The sequence below is a fragment of the Rutidosis leptorrhynchoides genome, chromosome 11, assembly GCF_046630445.1.
Source record: "Rutidosis leptorrhynchoides isolate AG116_Rl617_1_P2 chromosome 11, CSIRO_AGI_Rlap_v1, whole genome shotgun sequence".
Classification (NCBI taxonomy): domain Eukaryota; kingdom Viridiplantae; phylum Streptophyta; class Magnoliopsida; order Asterales; family Asteraceae; genus Rutidosis; species Rutidosis leptorrhynchoides.
The window spans coordinates 37,087,574-37,104,489 of NC_092343.1; the positions used below are offsets into that span (position 1 = coordinate 37,087,574).

General features: G+C 35.3%; 1 protein-coding gene across 1 annotated transcript; it reads left to right on the forward strand.

Moving 5' to 3' along the window:
- The first annotated feature begins 5,072 nt into the window (after positions 1-5,072).
- On the forward strand, positions 5,073-6,649 carry LOC139876573 (probable protein phosphatase 2C 25). Its single transcript, XM_071863913.1, has 3 exons — positions 5,073-5,548; positions 5,654-5,992; positions 6,120-6,649. The coding sequence occupies exons 1-3, from the start codon at positions 5,108-5,110 to the stop codon at positions 6,459-6,461; spliced, it is 1,122 nt and encodes a 373-aa protein (XP_071720014.1). The 5' UTR covers positions 5,073-5,107; the 3' UTR covers positions 6,462-6,649.
- Positions 6,650-16,916: the final 10,267 nt, after the last annotated feature.

Here is a 16,916-nt window from a genome sequence, read left to right on the forward strand (position 1 = left end):
GTTTGCTTCGTCTCATCATGATTGATCAAAGCTCTTGAATCAATAGGCTTAAAATCATTCGTTTTTATAACAACCGAGCCATGTGAGAAATCCTGATTATCTTCATTAGTGATAGAACAGTTAAATGTTTCGATAACATGACCCCAATTACTAGCAATATCACGAAAGGTGGATTCCAACCAACATGTAATCGGAACACCCAAAATATCAATGTAAGCAAGACGGCCAGATGTGGAATATTCATCAGGATCCCATGGATTGATATCCTCGAGCCAGTTCCAAAGTGGGTGATTTTGGTTGTTAAGCATTTCAAGGGCCGGTCGTTTATCATCATAAATAAGCATGATATCATGGCCACCGAGATATTTAATCTTGAAGCCATCTTAGTTTTCACTTTGACAAATTTCATGAAAGTATTCAAGGAATTCAAGATCCTTGACCTTACCAATAACAGCGTGACCAAGCAAATCAATTAAAGATTCATTAGGGGTTACCTTAATCAAAGGAATGTTTGAATCGCAAGGTTTCTTGTTCGTGAAAGCATCCATAAAGCTGCGGCCATCTATCTTACTAGACAGATTATTTTTGGGGTAACCAGTGTTGTTAGACTTAGGTGAAGGATGCTGAGAAGGTTTAGTGGTTTCGTTAGGTTTCTTGTCCCAAGCTTTATGGACCTTAAGCATCAAGTCCCCAGCAACAACCAAATTTAATCTTCTGGCCAAAGAATCTTTGTGATATTCAGGCACGTCGATAAATCTAACAAAGCCGAACCTTTTTCCATTTTTTAGAGTTTTATTAGGGATGTAGACCTCATGGATGTTCCCATAACTTTTGAAGATTGCCCATAAATCGACGGAAGTCCAATTTTCAGGAAAATTGTAAAACAGATAGGAGGTGATACGGTCCTTGTCAATCGGTTTTAGGGGTGTGGATGTATTGGAGTTATGTTTGCCGAATTGCTTGACTAGATTTATTGATGCCTCTCTTTGTCTAAAGTGGTTGTAGATGAGGTTAGATGATGAGTTAAGATTGGTGATTTTAGGGTTAGGGTTATTGGTATTGGTTTTGATATGGGAGGAAGAAGGGTTTTTTCGATTTCCATGTTCTACCTTAACCCAGATGCCCTCGTTGATGGGTCTGTATTGGATGTGATCGGAGGAGGTTCCTGGTTTGTTGTGGCGGTGGTTGGGTTGTTGTGGAGTGAAAGGAGATGTGGGAATATGAAACATGATGAAGAGAACCGAATAAAAATGAAAATAAAGAAAGACAGTAATCGAAAAGAAACGATTGCAGAAGTAAAAGTAATCAGTGTTCGTTACCGGAGCTTAATTCCGGTGAAGAAACGTAGGAGATGAAGAGAGCAGTAGGAGATGAAGAGAGCATTTTTTATTATCGTCGTTTACACATTAAAAAAAACTCCCAATAATTACGTTGCATTATTTGCTAACTCAAGAGGGAGTATATATACTACATATTCTCACTATACAAGTATTAAAAATTGTTAGCCAATATTGACTAATACAACATCTATAGACTTTTCATCCACATCTATAGACTTTTGTGTTCAGTTAAATTATTGGCACATATATAACACTATTTAATATATTGGGTTCTCTTTGTTTAACGCTATGTGGTGAAAATGCTAACGTGACGTTAGAGTAATGTGATAGTGGAAAATTATTTGATGCTTGAGACTTGAGAGTGACATCCCTTTATAACACTAAAGTAAGAAAACCTATTTAATTATGGTTGCAAACTATCACATAAAGTCCATTAAAATAAGTCCATTTACCAATAAATAGAGCGATTTTATTAGACTATTTTTATTCGAATATACGTGACTTATATAAATACGAGAATATAAGATTAGATGATAGTTTTTTACCTTTTCCCTTTTCAAAGTGTCTTGTTGATGAGATTTTGAAAACAAGTTAACCTATTGATTTTAACAATTAACCTAATATTCAAAGACCATAACTTCTGTTTGTTATCATATGATCCAAAAATCAGGTTTCCATCAAACTTATTACCAAACTAAAAAGATATCACAATCATTTACAAAAAGACGTAACAAATTTTTTTGTGCATATTGAAATAACTTTGACTCCTAACCCTAAAAACACGTAATTAAAAAAAGTTCGTTTTTTATTCAAGTCAAGTGCTAATAATATAAAACGAAATAGCGACCAATTGTTTTTAATCAAAGACCAATCTTTCTTTGTAGTTTCCGCCAAGATTCACTCTCCATCTGTCCCCAACCTTTACCCAGCTAAGAAATATAATAATAAGAAATAATAAATAAAATATAACTACAGAGTATAAAGTATGAAAACGTAAAAAAACTTTTTTTTTTTTTTGAAGGCAATTAAATTATATTATTAAGAATAACCAATTACACCAGATAAAAACTAGCAAGGAGCTAGACAAAACACGACACACAACCACTATTTTAGGACACACACACACACACACACACACAAAATCTCGTAAATTATATAGGGCGCACAATCACGAGGGCATTATAGATAACACGACACGACAAATGAGAAAACTATGTTTCCGAGTCCGATGACGCACAAGAAGAGCAGCGTGAGCAACAACCAAAATCTTCCTCCGATTTATTCATCACATTGTCGATAAAATATCTATCTTGCCATCGAAAATTATCTCGACGTCGGTTACGCTTCATATTATTTCTACCCCATACATGATTAATGATAATTTCGTTAATACTTAATACTGATTTCTTAGACTATAAAAATTCGTTAATACTGATTTGGAAATGTTATTTGTAAGTGTTAGGTTGTATTGTATGCTTGATCACCTTCGAAACGACATATCATTCATATAAATTATAAAAATTCATTAATACTGATTTTTTAAACTATAAATATGATTAATGATAAATTCATTCATCTTTTTATAAAGGGTTAAAGCTATAAATACGCTATATATTTTTAGTTTTGTTACAATGTAAGTTATATACTCAATAAATTATCATTGTAGGTTACATACTATCAAAAAGTGTTATAATGTAGGCTATTTGTGAGCGTTTACCTGTTGAACTGGTAAAATCAAATTTTTAACATTTTTTTATTTTTATTTTAAATGACTACAAATAAGTTATATACTTTCATTTGTGTTTCGATGTGGGCTATATACAAAATGATTTGTTCCGATGTAGGCTATATACTTTTACTTTTGTATGCTCATTTTTGTTTTATCCGGCTAACAAGTTCATTGCGTTCATATTAACACACTTTTTAAAAATATATAGCTTACACTGGTATTTTATTTGGTATATATTATACAGTGAAACAAAAGTGAAAGTATATATGATATTTATATAACTTTAACCCTTTTATAAATTCGCCTATTTTTGCGCATACTTTACACCCATACATATAGCACAGTATTGTGGATCTATAATAATGTGAGTGAATATATCGTTTAATATAAAAATACCGAATATAATTATGTACAACCCATGATGGAACTTGGAAGACGTATATTTAGGTAAGATTTAAGAAGCAACATGAGGAGTGAAACGAGTCAAACACACCTAATCTAAATCTGTTCCTAAATACAGCTAACGTGTTTGACCTTTTAAATATTACTAAAGCCACGTGTTACTTAAATTCTGTTCGAACCGGTCCTAGAGATATTTTTTGTTTCGACTCATTTACCCTTTTCTCTGGTCAAAATAGAACCCGGCCAATTGTGCTACTATTACATATTTAATACGAGTATAGTTCTAGACGTCTTTTTAATAAGTCACTTGTTAAAAAAATAATAATAAGTCACTTGTTTGAAGCAACTATGATTATAGAGTAAACGGGTGAAGTAAGTATGATCGAAGTTGTTCTCAAGTGGTCTTGTTTAGGGCTAATTTAAATGCGGATCATTTGATTAAAACAATATGTGTTGTACTCTTTCAAGGTCTATTTATTTTGAATCGAATTATAAGTTTCTTGATAAATCGAAGTGTTGATTGTGAAGTCGTGTTTGTTATTCTTATCACACCAATTTATTAATAACTTTATTTGCATAAAGATATTAGGTACCATGTGTTGGTCATTTGACGATTTAGGTGGAAACTAGTACAAAACTAATTTCACTTAACCACAACGTTGTACTAGAAAAAGTAGTTTAAAGACCGAATAATGATTATAAGCTAAGGCACAAAGAAATTATCCATGATCACAGCGTTGTAAACTGCTTACATGAATTATGTGAACTTCCACTATATGAAAATAAAGAAGCATAACAATAACGTTTTTTTCAATTTTGTGCATAAATTTAGTTGGACAAAGCCATGCTAATATATTATCTATAGGCAAGGTTGAAAAAGACGCGAGACGGAGCCGAAACGGTAGCGACCTCAAAACGTCGCAACGGAAAAAACGGGACCGAGACGGGGTCGAAACGGATGTTGACTAATGTTGACTTATATATATATATAAATATATATTTACACATATTTAAGAGCAAAAAAACCTTCGTTGACAAGTTTGTACCTATAATTGCTATTAGTGTTAATATAATACAAAATGAAATACTAAGCTAAGTCAATTTTGATTGATTTGACCGGCCTATGACGGATTTTAACAGAATTTCTGACTTTTGACCGGCATTGACCCAATTTTTCCTGCATTTGAGCTGACTTTTGACCGTTGACCGGCTTATAAGAAAACGGGACGGGGTCGAAACGGTTTTGTCACCAAAACGCCGCAACGGGCGTCGCAACGGACGCAACGGACGCCGTTTACAACAGTGTCTATAGGTGCAAAGTTTACAATTTTTTTTAAACAAAAGTTTGACACTAAAAACATGCAATTTGAACTCACGAGGGCATATTAGTCAAAACAGATGTAGTTACATAATATAATATTAATATTACTCCGTAATATAATTAATAATTAATTAATAATATTTAATTATTATTTTCAAATGAAAAAAAACACAATATTAACACGGAGAAGAAGACCGGGTCCCACTTTGACTATAATTACCCGTTACCCATATAAATTTCGCAAAAACAATTAATCAAACATCATAAAATAACACACACACACACAAACAACCGTTACATACTCAAGAGAAAAAAATGTGTACCGTTGCAATCTCAAGCTCACCAGTATTTTCACCATCATCAAAACTTTCATCATCAATCATCTACAAATCATCACCGGAATCTTTGACTTTGACTCACTCTCCGTCATCATGTTCATCATCACCATCATCTTCGTTCAAGTTCAGGCTTCAAAAACCACCAAGTGGACTAATTAAAGCTTCAATTGAAGAGGGACCCACTTCATGTTCTCCAACTTTGTTGAAGAGAAAAAGACCAACTAGATTAGATATCCCGGTTGCTTCTCTAAGTTTATGCGTTGACCGGTCAACTCCGGCGCCGGTGACGGCGGAGGATCGGTGGAAGGAGGTGGTGGTTGAAGGTGATGGGTACTCTGTTTTTTGTAAAAGAGGGAAGAGAGAAGCTATGGAAGATCGGTTTGTAGCTAATGTTGATTTCAATGGACAAAATGCAAAGGTAAAAAAAAAAAAAAAAGTTCACTTTTTTATATTATAATTGCTTAATTATGTTCTTAATTACGGATCTTGGGACTGATTTTGTTTTTTAATGACAATTTTTTAGGGATTTTTTGGTGTGTTTGATGGACATGGTGGATCAAAAGCAGCTGAATTTGCATCACAAAATCTTGAAAAAAGTATTGAAATTGAATTAAAAAACAGGGGTGAATTAGAGATAGTTGAAGCTGTTAAACAGGGTTACTTAAATACAGATTCAGAGTTTTTAAAACAAGAACAACGTGGTGGAGCTTGTTGTGTTACCGCAATTATTAATTCAGGTAATCTTGTCGTTTCAAACGCCGGTGATTGTCGTGCGGTTGTTAGTAGCGGCGGAACGGCAGAAGCACTAACTTCCGATCATCGCCCTTCAAGACAAGATGAGAAGCAACGAATTGAACAATTGGTAAGAATTTGCTCAAATTTTAAAATTTTAATTAGATTATAATTATTAATTATTAATTATAAATTTAAATATAAATAAATATTATAGAATTGGATTATTGATTTGAGTGTTTATGGTTAAATTGCAGGGTGGTTATGTTGATTGCAGTCGAGGTACTGCTCGAGTTCTTGGATCATTAGCTGTTTCAAGGGCAATTGGCGATCGAAGCATGAAACAATGGATTACAGCTGAACCCGAAACTAAAATCTTTAAAATCACGCGCGAATTTGAGTTCTTGATTATGGCTTCGGATGGTTTATGGGACAAAGTTAGTAATCAAGAAGCGGTTGATTTAGCGCGACCTTATTGCGCGTCTAATGATAAATTGGAGGTTGTTTCGGCTTGCAAGAAGCTCGTTGAACTCTCGGCTTCGAGAGGGTCTGTGGACGATACGAGTGTGATGATCGTTCGGTTGGGTCGTTTTTGTTGATGATAGTATGGAGTTAGAAAGATCATCAAGAAAACATTTTTATCGGACTATTGATGATCTTTTTGTTTCTTATAATATGATATTTACTAGTACAATTTAGCTTTGTTAGTTTGACATGATTCGTTGTAACAATTGATTAACTTCATTCATTCATTCTTTATTAATAACAAGATTATTGTTAACTGTTATACTAGTGTGATGATCGTTCGGTTGGGTCGTTTTTGTTGATGATAGTATGGAGTTAGAAAGATCATCAAGAAAACATTTTTATCGGACTATTGATGATCTTTTTGTTTCTTATAATATGATATTTACTAGTACATATTAGCTTTGTTAGTTTGACATGATTCGTTGTAACAATTGATTAACTTCATTCATTCATTCTTTATTAATAACAAGATTATTGTTAACTGTTATACTAGTGTGATGATCGTTCGGTTGGGTCGTTTTTGTTGATGATAGTATGGAGTTAGAAAGATCATCAAGAAAACATTTTTATCGGACTATTGATGATCTTTTTGTTTCTTATAATATGATATTTACTAGTACAATTTACCTTTGTTAGTTTGACATGATTCGTTGTAACAATTGATTAACTTCATTCATTCATTCTTTATTAATAACAAGATTATTGTTAACTGTTATACTAACTTTGTCAATGATCCCTTAACCCATTTGTTCTTCTGATTCTAAATGATCTATTTGTCAAAGGAGTTTATGGTAGAATGCTATCATAAGAAATTTAGGTTAATAACAACCACAAACTATCCTTTTGGTTTGGATCCTAATATTCTCATATAAGGTCAAAAGTTCAAACCTCGTTAGTAGCCTATTTTGGGGTGATAACTGATAAGTGAAAAAGGTCGAAAACAGTCACATGATAATCCTGTCACCCTATCCGACCTATGAATTTGTTACTTTCCATTTAAAAATAGCGTTTAACGTCTACGAATTCCAAAAAAAAATGTGAAAGAAAAATAGAATATATAACAAATAATAATGTCATTTAAAAGCCAAGAAAAGAGCCGTTGAAGCCATTGATGATTGATCTATCAGTCAAGATGTGCGTACTACTTAAATTATTGGCATAATTTTTGTGTTGAATGAGTAGTTGACTATGATCGTTAATAATGTTATTCTGAAAAAATTTATTTCATATGTAAAGCAAACATGACCCAATTTTTTCTAAGGGCGAAAATTTTATTAATTAAAGGATTCCTCCAATAAGACTCTAGTGAGGATCCAAAAAACAATTACAGTGGCCTCGATTGTCAAGAATTACATCATCAAATTACATTTACTTGTACTTTTTAATCATCAAAGAGAAAAAAATTCTAATATAATTAAAAAGGATTTCTTTCTTCATTCTCCTTGTACCAAAAAGCGTGTTATTTCGGAATCTTCATATATGCCACATAAGAGAGGCGACAATAATGTTCAATCGAAGTTTTGAATTGGCCGATTACTGGCATGCATCGAACCAATCTAGCCAACATTGCCACGAGCTACATGAAAGGATGTCAACATTAATCCAAATCTTAACTCTACTCCAAAGATTGGTTGCAAATTGTAACTACCTCATTTGTATAACAAAATTTATTTGTTTTTTGATAGTAAGGCACTATTAAAATGATACTAACGTAATGGTAACTACCTCATTTGTATAAAAAATTTATTTGGTTTTTAATAGTTTATGGGCTTGGTTCATCATGACATATTTTATATGTTTGTTAGCATGAAACGTTATAAAACTATTATAAAGAAACAATTGGACCTTAATGTCTTGGCCCATGTTGGTTGGCTAATAAGGTATGACCTTGAAACATGTTTTTATTTTTATAATATATTATATGTATATATTTATTTGGAAGTAGAATAAGAGGATATGATTTTGGAGTTGTAGTTAGCAGACCAAATCCAGAAGATAGAGCATGTGTTGAAGGCAACAACTACAACCACATGAGAGTTGTAATGTTGGATAAAATCTTGCCACTGATCATTTCAATCTCAACTCAATCCCCACTACTTATTGTATATTTGTATTTGTATTGTACCGAATAGTATTTTTTGTATCGTACAAGTGGTTTTTTATATTGTTTTCTTTTGTTTTTGTGTTTGGTGAATATGGAAAGATTTAGTTCTAAGTCAAACATGCCCGTGTATCTTTGAGAATATAATCTGTTTGAGTCATGGATCACAATTCACATGACTCAATGAATCGGAATAGCTAGGGTTTGACATGGGTGGTTTCGTCAAACCATATAGAGATGCAGTTTCGCCAACCATGATAGTCTGACTAAATCCGTTGTGATTCCATAATGTAAATCATGTAAACGTTAATTCATTATTGACTGCACAATTATCTATCTATAGTTAATATTAAAATCCTACAATGATGATGTCATTATTAAGCTAATTCTTTTGTTAAGAAAAAATCAAAAAGAAAAAAAAAATCTAAGCATGGTGGGTGATGTCATTAATCTAAATAATTTTGAATTAAAATTAAATCTTATTAATTACTTATTATTATTAAATCTTATTAATAATTATTTTAATTATTAAAATTAAATATTATGAATTATTTTTATTAATTATTTTGAATTGAGTACGAGAAGTTATAAAAGCTAGGCAGAAGAAAATCAGTTCTAAAATTATATTTTAATTTACACTTTTAAAATAAAATGACAACCAATATTATCACTTATTATGCATTTTAGGTGTTTGATGAAATGTTCAGCTGACGAGTTTCTTATTCGGACTCTGTTGTTCTACGGGTCATTAAACTAAATGACTTTAGCATGTATGTTCACTTAATATCTAAAACATATCATTAAACTGTATCGTTTAAAAAAACTTGTGGTTCCACGAGTCATTTCACTAGTTATCTATAAAATACAAGTGAAACCTAGTTAAACCCTAAGTGGCCCTAGGTCTACAATTGGGCTTGAGCAAAATTCAAGTGATCATATTCTGTGTTTAAAGAGAAATACAAACTCATTAACGTCCGATTTTCAAATTTGTAACATTGATAATAAAATATGATGTATACACGTAAAGTCGTAAATATAAGAAAACCAAATGGGTAAGCTACTAGTGAGATTTGAACTTAAGATCACTCGTGTGGATATAAAAACTCTAACCACTGAGTGTTAATAAACTCGAAGTAGAATCTATGGCGAGGTGGTGTTCTTGTCAAGCGGGCTCCCTACCTTTCATGTATTTAGGGATACCGGTGGGAAATAAAATGAAGAAGCTGATAGATTGGGCCCCGGTTGTCAATAAGTTTGAGAAGAAATTGTCGGATTGGAGAGCTAGAATGATTTCGTTCGGTGGTCGACTTACTCTTGTGAAATCGGTTCTTTCAAGCTTACCTCTATATTACTTTTCACTATTTTGTGCCCCGCCTTGTGTGCTTAACAAACTTGAGAGTGTGAGGCGTAATTTCTTTTGGGGAGGGTCGGGTTCTAATTCTAAATTATCTTGGGTTAAATGGGAAAAAATCCTTCTTCCTCACGAAGAAGGAGGTTTAAATTTAAAATCACTAAAAAGTAAAAATCTTGCTCTTCTTTGTAAGTGGTGGTGGAGGTTTAAAACCGAGACCAGCACTTTATGGGTTCGCGTAATTCGAAGTCTTTACGGTTCTAATGGTAGACTAGCGGAGGGGGATGAGCTTGCTCGTCTCTCGCCCTCTAGTCTTTGGTCTAACATTTATATTGCAGGAAAAAAGGTTGATGAGTTGGGAATTTCATTCTCCAACTCGTTCTCTCGGGTCATTGGAAACGGGGCGGACACTCGATTTTGGGAAGATTTATGGGTTGGGGATACAAGGTTGAAGGACAAGTACAAGAGACTATATCGTTTGGAGTGTGTCAAAGATGTTACGGTCCAGGAAAGAGGGGTGATGCGTGATGGGTATACGGTTTTGGAATGGAGTTGGATTCGGGAACCTGCTGGTAGAACGGCTTCGGAACTCAATTCGCTAGTAGATCAGCTAGATGGCGTCTCGCTTGATCCGGACAAAGCAGATGGGTGGCGTTGGGGGCTGGACAACAAGGGGCTGTATTCGGTCAGTAGGCTGGTGGGTTTAATCGACGACAAGGTTCTTGCATCGCATTCGGACTCGATTGAAACTCTCAGAAATCGACTTGTGCCTAAAAAGATTGAGGTTTTTGTTTGGAGGGCAAGAAGGGGTAGGTTACCGGTACGGCTAGAATTAGATAAACGTGGTATAGATCTACATAGTACTCGGTGCCCGGTGTGCGATGACGGTTTGGAATCGGTTGAGCACATTCTTTTTTCGTGTAATTTTGCAAAAGATATTTGGGATAAAGTACTTAACTGGTGGGGTTATTCATCGGCGAATCTCATTTATTCCGACATTTTTGAGGGTACATTTGGCGCGGTGGCTTCCGACAACAAAAGATTCATTTGGCAAGCATTATGTTGGTGCGTCTCTTACTTGCTCTGGAAATCACGGAATTCTAAAGTTTTTAACAACAAGACGGTTTCGGCTTCGTGTTTGCTAAGTGAAATTCAAGTGGTTTCGTTCGAATGGATCTCGCGGCGTATTAAAAAACATAAGTTAGATTGGCATGTATGGTTCAATGCTCCATTATTGTGTTGATTAATTGTGGTAGGACTTTTAGTTTCTTGTTAGATCTCATGTTGCGATCTTAGCAACGGACGTTTGTTGTATTCGTGTTTGGTTTGTGGTTGGTAATATATCATCTTGCTTTTCAAAAAAAAAAAAAACTCTAACCACTGAACTATTTTGGGATGATTAAATGAATGAGATAAGTTATGTATACAAGAATGTCCTTGAATTCATACTTTGAACGAGGCATACACACAGATCAATGACCTGTTTAATTGCTAAAAAAAGAAATAAAAACACACAATAATGTGAATAAAACAGAGAAAAGTTTAGTGTTTTATATGTATCTGTTGTAAAGATTGCTACTTGGCCTCAAAATTAAGTCAAAAGTAGGGTTTGAGGGGTCCATAATATATGTTGATACTCGAGGGGCGTTTTATGAGATAAGAAATATCCTAAAAGAAACACAGCCAATAGTGAAGAAGCACATGAATGCTCTTATAATTATCGACAAACCAACAAACATCCCACGTCTTAAGTTGAATGTCTCTTTTCATCAATTTCGTACTCAAATATTTCTAACACAACTTCACTTTCCATGTCGTCTTATAAACATTCGAAACAACATAATCATCATATCAATATCTTGTTATGAAATTAACAATATTAACAATTCAATAGAAAATAATCACAACTTAAGCTTTAAATTATGGCTTGGTATATCAACAAATGGTAAGACTTAAGAACTTGTGATCAAAATCAGGGGCGGAATATACCTAGGACAGGGCGGGAAATCCGCCCCATCCATATGGATTTAAGAAAAAAAAAATTAACACTAATTTTTTTTTTTTTTTTTTTTTTTATCAAAAAACTAAGTTTTTTATTAGTGTTTGTCATGCTGTCAATAAAAAATTTATTACATTTTTACACCCGCCTCATCCGTAGTTGAGTTTAAGTTTCGCCAGTAATAAAAATGAAGTTAATTTACATCGTTCGTAGAACTTGCGGGCATAGCCCAACGTGTACTTTGTGTCATGGGATAGGGAGAGGTCATGTGTTCGATCCTTAGGGATGACATGATTTTCTTTAAACCAATTGAACACCAATAATGGTGGTATAATATTGAACCTATAGGGAGGTTTTACCGGATTCGTTCACGAACCCATACCCGGAACCACTGCCCGAATGGATGTGTTCCCGGGTACCGTCGATCGGGTTCGGGTTTCCGCCCGAACGTGTGAAATGTCCCGTTCTTATTGATTAAAAACGTTCCATATTAATTGATTTCGTTGCGAGATTTTGACCTCTATATGAGACGTTTTTCAAAGACTGCATTCATTTTTAAAACAAACCATAACCTTTATTTCATAAATAAAGGTTTAAAAAGCTTTACGTAGATTATCAAATAATGATAATCTAAAATATCATGTTTACACACGACCATTACATAATGGTTTACAATACAAATATGTTACATCGAAATCAGTTTCTTGAATGCAGTTTTTACACAATATCATACAAACATGGACTCCAAATCTTGTCCTTATTTTAGTATGCAACAGCGGAAGCTCTTAATATTCACCTGAGAATAAACATGCTTTAAACGTCAACAAAAATGTTGGTGAGTTATAGGTTTAACCTATATATATCAAATCGTAACAATAGATCACAAGATTTCATATTTCAATACACATCCCATACATAGAGATAAAAATCATTCATATGGTGAACACCTGGTAACCGACATTAACAAGATGCATATATAAGAATATCCCCATCATTCCGGGACACCCTTCGGATATGATATAAATTTCGAAGTACTAAAGCATCCGGTACTTTGGATGGGGTTTGTGTAGCGACCCGACCAAATCGTCATTGACGGCGCCGTCTACTTAGGTCCCGTTACGTGGTCATAAGTCTTTAAAACAACGTTTGACCAAAAGATATGTCGCATTCATTTCAAATGTAAAGGTTGTTCAAGTTTTACAAGGATAGTTCCACTACAAGTTACGATACAAAGTTTTAAGTACAAATGAAACTTATGCGACACAATTTAAAAGTATCCAAAAGACGCTCCATGTATGCATGTATACTCGACATCCAATGCAAGTATCAAAATAATGAGCGGAAGCATGTATCATGTATCGTTCAAGGACCTGAGAAAAACATAGAAATCTGTCAACGAAAACGTTGGTGAAATCATAGGTTTAAGTAAGTAAGTACAAGTGAACCACAAGATTTGCATCAATGAAATAATAGTAATACATTCCAAAAGTTTGTTTCACGAGCACCCAATTATCAATGCTTAACGTTTCCTTCCGTTGAACCCCATCACTTAGTGCTAGAACATACACTGTTTCTCGAAAATATATTTCATTCGTAAACGGTAGCGAACCGTTTGAATGAGGGTTTGTCAAACCCATATGGATCCATACAACATAAGTTCTCGCTTACACCCGGCAAGTGTAACTAATGATAATCGAATTGAGGATTTTGTTCTAAACTCGTATGTAGAATGTTTGTTTTCCTGTACTTGTGTTCACTTAGTAAAAGAAATGTTTATGTTTTCTCATCCCAAATGTAAGTTCAAAAAGAGTAAAAGTGGGACTATGATCTCACCTTGAGTGCACGTACGAAAAGTACTTCACAAAATAACGTGTGCGGAGGATAGTGCTAGTCTTGACCTAAACAAATAGGTCGTATCAATAACGGTAAACACGATAGGTCAAAGATGTTCAATTAGTCCTATGGCTCGTTACGACTCGATTATTTAGCATGTGAAATCAAATTGTCAAGTTTCATGCAAGATACAAGTATATAAACAAGTTAGGAAGGTTGCAAAATCATTTGGTTAAGTTTGACAAAAAGTCAAACTTTGGTCGGTCAAAGTCAACGAAAAAAAGTCAACACGTTCGGGTCGGGTCCCGGACTATTTTTCTATGCTAATTATTCATATACAAGTGTATTAAAACAAGTTTCATGTGAATCGGAGGTCCGTAGGTCATCAAACATTTCACGTGAAATGGGACGAGGAGGTCAGAATCTGACCAGGCACATCTGCGCGCCGCGCGGGGATGGGGCGCGCCGCGCCACCATCTGTGCAGGTCTGTTTCTGTTTTTCCCAAGTATGCACGAGCCAAAATCAATTCTAACACAACAATTGACCCGCAAACACTTATAATGCCTATCATATATCGTTGGAAAGGTATTTTGACGAGGAATACAACTAAGCACTTATGGTCCAACAATAACATCATTTACAATAGCCGAAATCTCATCAAGCGAACAATAAAAGTCCATTTTCAAAGTTTCAAGTTCATCAATCGCATTTTGAGTTTCGGGAAACCAATTCACACATATGATATGCCGTTTTGAAGGTAATCAAGCATACAATCCAACTAAATACTTACTAATAATAATCCATGGCATTCAATGCATCAAAAGTCCATTTCAAGTTCATCAAACCCTAACCCAAATTCACCAAAATCAATAATCAAGTTCATGAAGTTTTCTAAGGCAACCTACACATCAAATTGAAGCTAGTGATGCTAGTAACACAATTAAAACATCAACTTTTAACATCTAACAACATATGATCATCCAAAATTCAAGAACAACACACCAAAATTCAAGTTCATGCTAGTTACACTAAAACAACGAGATCGAGCATATAAATCATATATTCATGTTAGACTTGAGCCATAGACACTAATTAACACTTTTATAAGTTAAAAACATCAAGAACACAAAATCTAGTGATTTTAGAAAGTTACCCAAATGAGATGAAGTTGGTACCAAAATGAAGAGGATGAAGAGAGGATCACAAATATGTAGTTTATTTTGTTGTAAGCCTCCTAGATCGAATTTAGATGATGATTGAATGAATATGGTTTTTGGGTGTGTGTGTTCTTGCTAGAGAGAAAGAGAGAGATGGAGATGAAAATGAATGGGTGAAAGGGGTTTGACCCTTTGACCTAGTCAAGGGTTTGATCCCTTGTCAAGTTTAGTCCCTCAACTTTCGTTCGGGTGCGGGAATTACCTAAACGAGATAATTTAAAACGCGTATCAACGGGAGATGTTATAAACATATAACGGACTTTATATTAGTATAACGGAAAAGTAAATGGAAAAAAGACGGGATGTTACATTACCTACTCCTTAAAAGAAATTTCGTCCCGAAATTTATGTAGGCGTAGTAGTCGTTGTTTCTTCCTCGAGATCTTGCGTTTCCGAATTCACGAATAGATGAGGATACTTCCTTTGCATTTGATCTTGTCTTTCCCAAGTAAACTCGGGTCCTCTTTTGGCATTCCAACGAACCTTGACAATCGGGATTCGGCTTTGTTTCAATGTCTTGACGGAGGTGTCCACAATTTCAACCGGTTCCTCCACAAAATGAAGTTTGTCATCAATAGTAAGTTCTTCGAGAGGGATGACGATATCGGGTTCGGCAAGACACTTTTTCAAGTTAGATACATGGAAGGTAGGATGAACGGAGTTCAATTGAGGCGGAAGATCTAAACGATAAGCAACGGTTCCAATACGCTCCAAGATTTCGAAAGGACCAATATACCGCGGATTTAGCTTCCCGCGTTTCCCAAAACGGATTACACCCTTCCAAGGTGCGACTTTTAACATTACTCGGTCACCGACTTGAAATTCAAGATCGTTGCGTCGTTTGTCGGTATAGCTCTTTTGACGACTTCGGGCCGTCCTAAGCCTATCTCGGATTTGAACGATTTTCTCGGTGGTTTCGTGAATGAGTTCGGGTCCGGTGATTTGCACGTCGCCTACCTCGGCCCAACAAAGAGGTGAACGACATTTGCGGCCATATAGCGCTTCAAAAGGTGCGGCTTTAATACTCGCGTGATAACTATTGTTGTAAGAGAACTCGGCGAGAGGTAAGTGCTTGTCCCAAGCTTTTCCGAAATCAACCACGCAAGCTCGTAACATGTCCTCTAAGGTTTGAATTGTACGTTCGCTTTGTCCATCGGTTTGAGGATGATATGCGGTGCTCATGTCTAAACGCGTTCCCAACGCTTCTTGCAATGTACGCCAAAATCTAGAAACGAAACGGCCATCTCGGTCGGAGATAATCGATAAAGGTACACCGTGTCGGGCTACGATCTCCTTAATGTAAAGTTGTGCAAGTTTCTCCATTTTGTCCGTTTCTTTCATGGCAAGGAAGTGTGCGGATTTGGTGAGACGGTCAACAATAACCCAAATGGTATCATAACCGCCCGTCGTTTTTGGTAGTTTGGTGATAAAATCCATCGTTATCCTTTCCCACTTCCATTGCGGGATCTCGGGTTGTCGAAGTAGTCTGGACGGTCTTTGGTGTTCGGCTTTGACTTTGGAACATGTCAAACACTTGGAAACATAAGTAGCTATGTCCCTTTTGATGTTCGGCCACCAATATAGTTGTTTAAGGTCGTGGTACATCTTATTGGCACCGGGGTGAATCGAGTATCGTGACTTATGGGCTTCATCTAAAATAAGGCTTCGTAGATCCCCATAACTAGGCACCCAAATTCTTCCGGCGAAATATCGGAGTCCGGTTTCTTTAACTTCGAATCGAGAGGTGAGGACGTTCAAGTGTTCGAGAGAGATGTTTTCATCCTTGAGAGCCTCATCTTGGGCTACCCGAATTTGGCTATTAAGGTTGGTGTGAATGGTGATGTTTAAAGCTCGGACACGAAGAGGCACCGCTCTTTCTTTTCGACTTAAGGCATCGGCTACTACGTTTGCCTTCCCGGGATGGTAACGAAGCTCGCAATCGTAATCGTTCAAAGTTTCAATCCACCGTCGTTGTCTCATGTTTAGTTGCTTTTGATCGAAAATGTGTTGAAGGCTTTTGTGAT

Bases quoted from the DNA above. Each gene is read 5' to 3' on its own strand.
- LOC139876573 (XM_071863913.1), top strand. From the start codon at position 5,108: ATGTGTACCGTTGCAATCTCAAGCTCACCAGTATTTTCACCATCATCA. The intron at 5,549-5,653 runs GTAAAAAAAAAA...ACAATTTTTTAG, and splicing joins TCAATGGACAAAATGCAAAG to GGATTTTTTGGTGTGTTTGA. The intron at 5,993-6,119 runs GTAAGAATTTGC...GTTAAATTGCAG, and splicing joins AGCAACGAATTGAACAATTG to GGTGGTTATGTTGATTGCAG.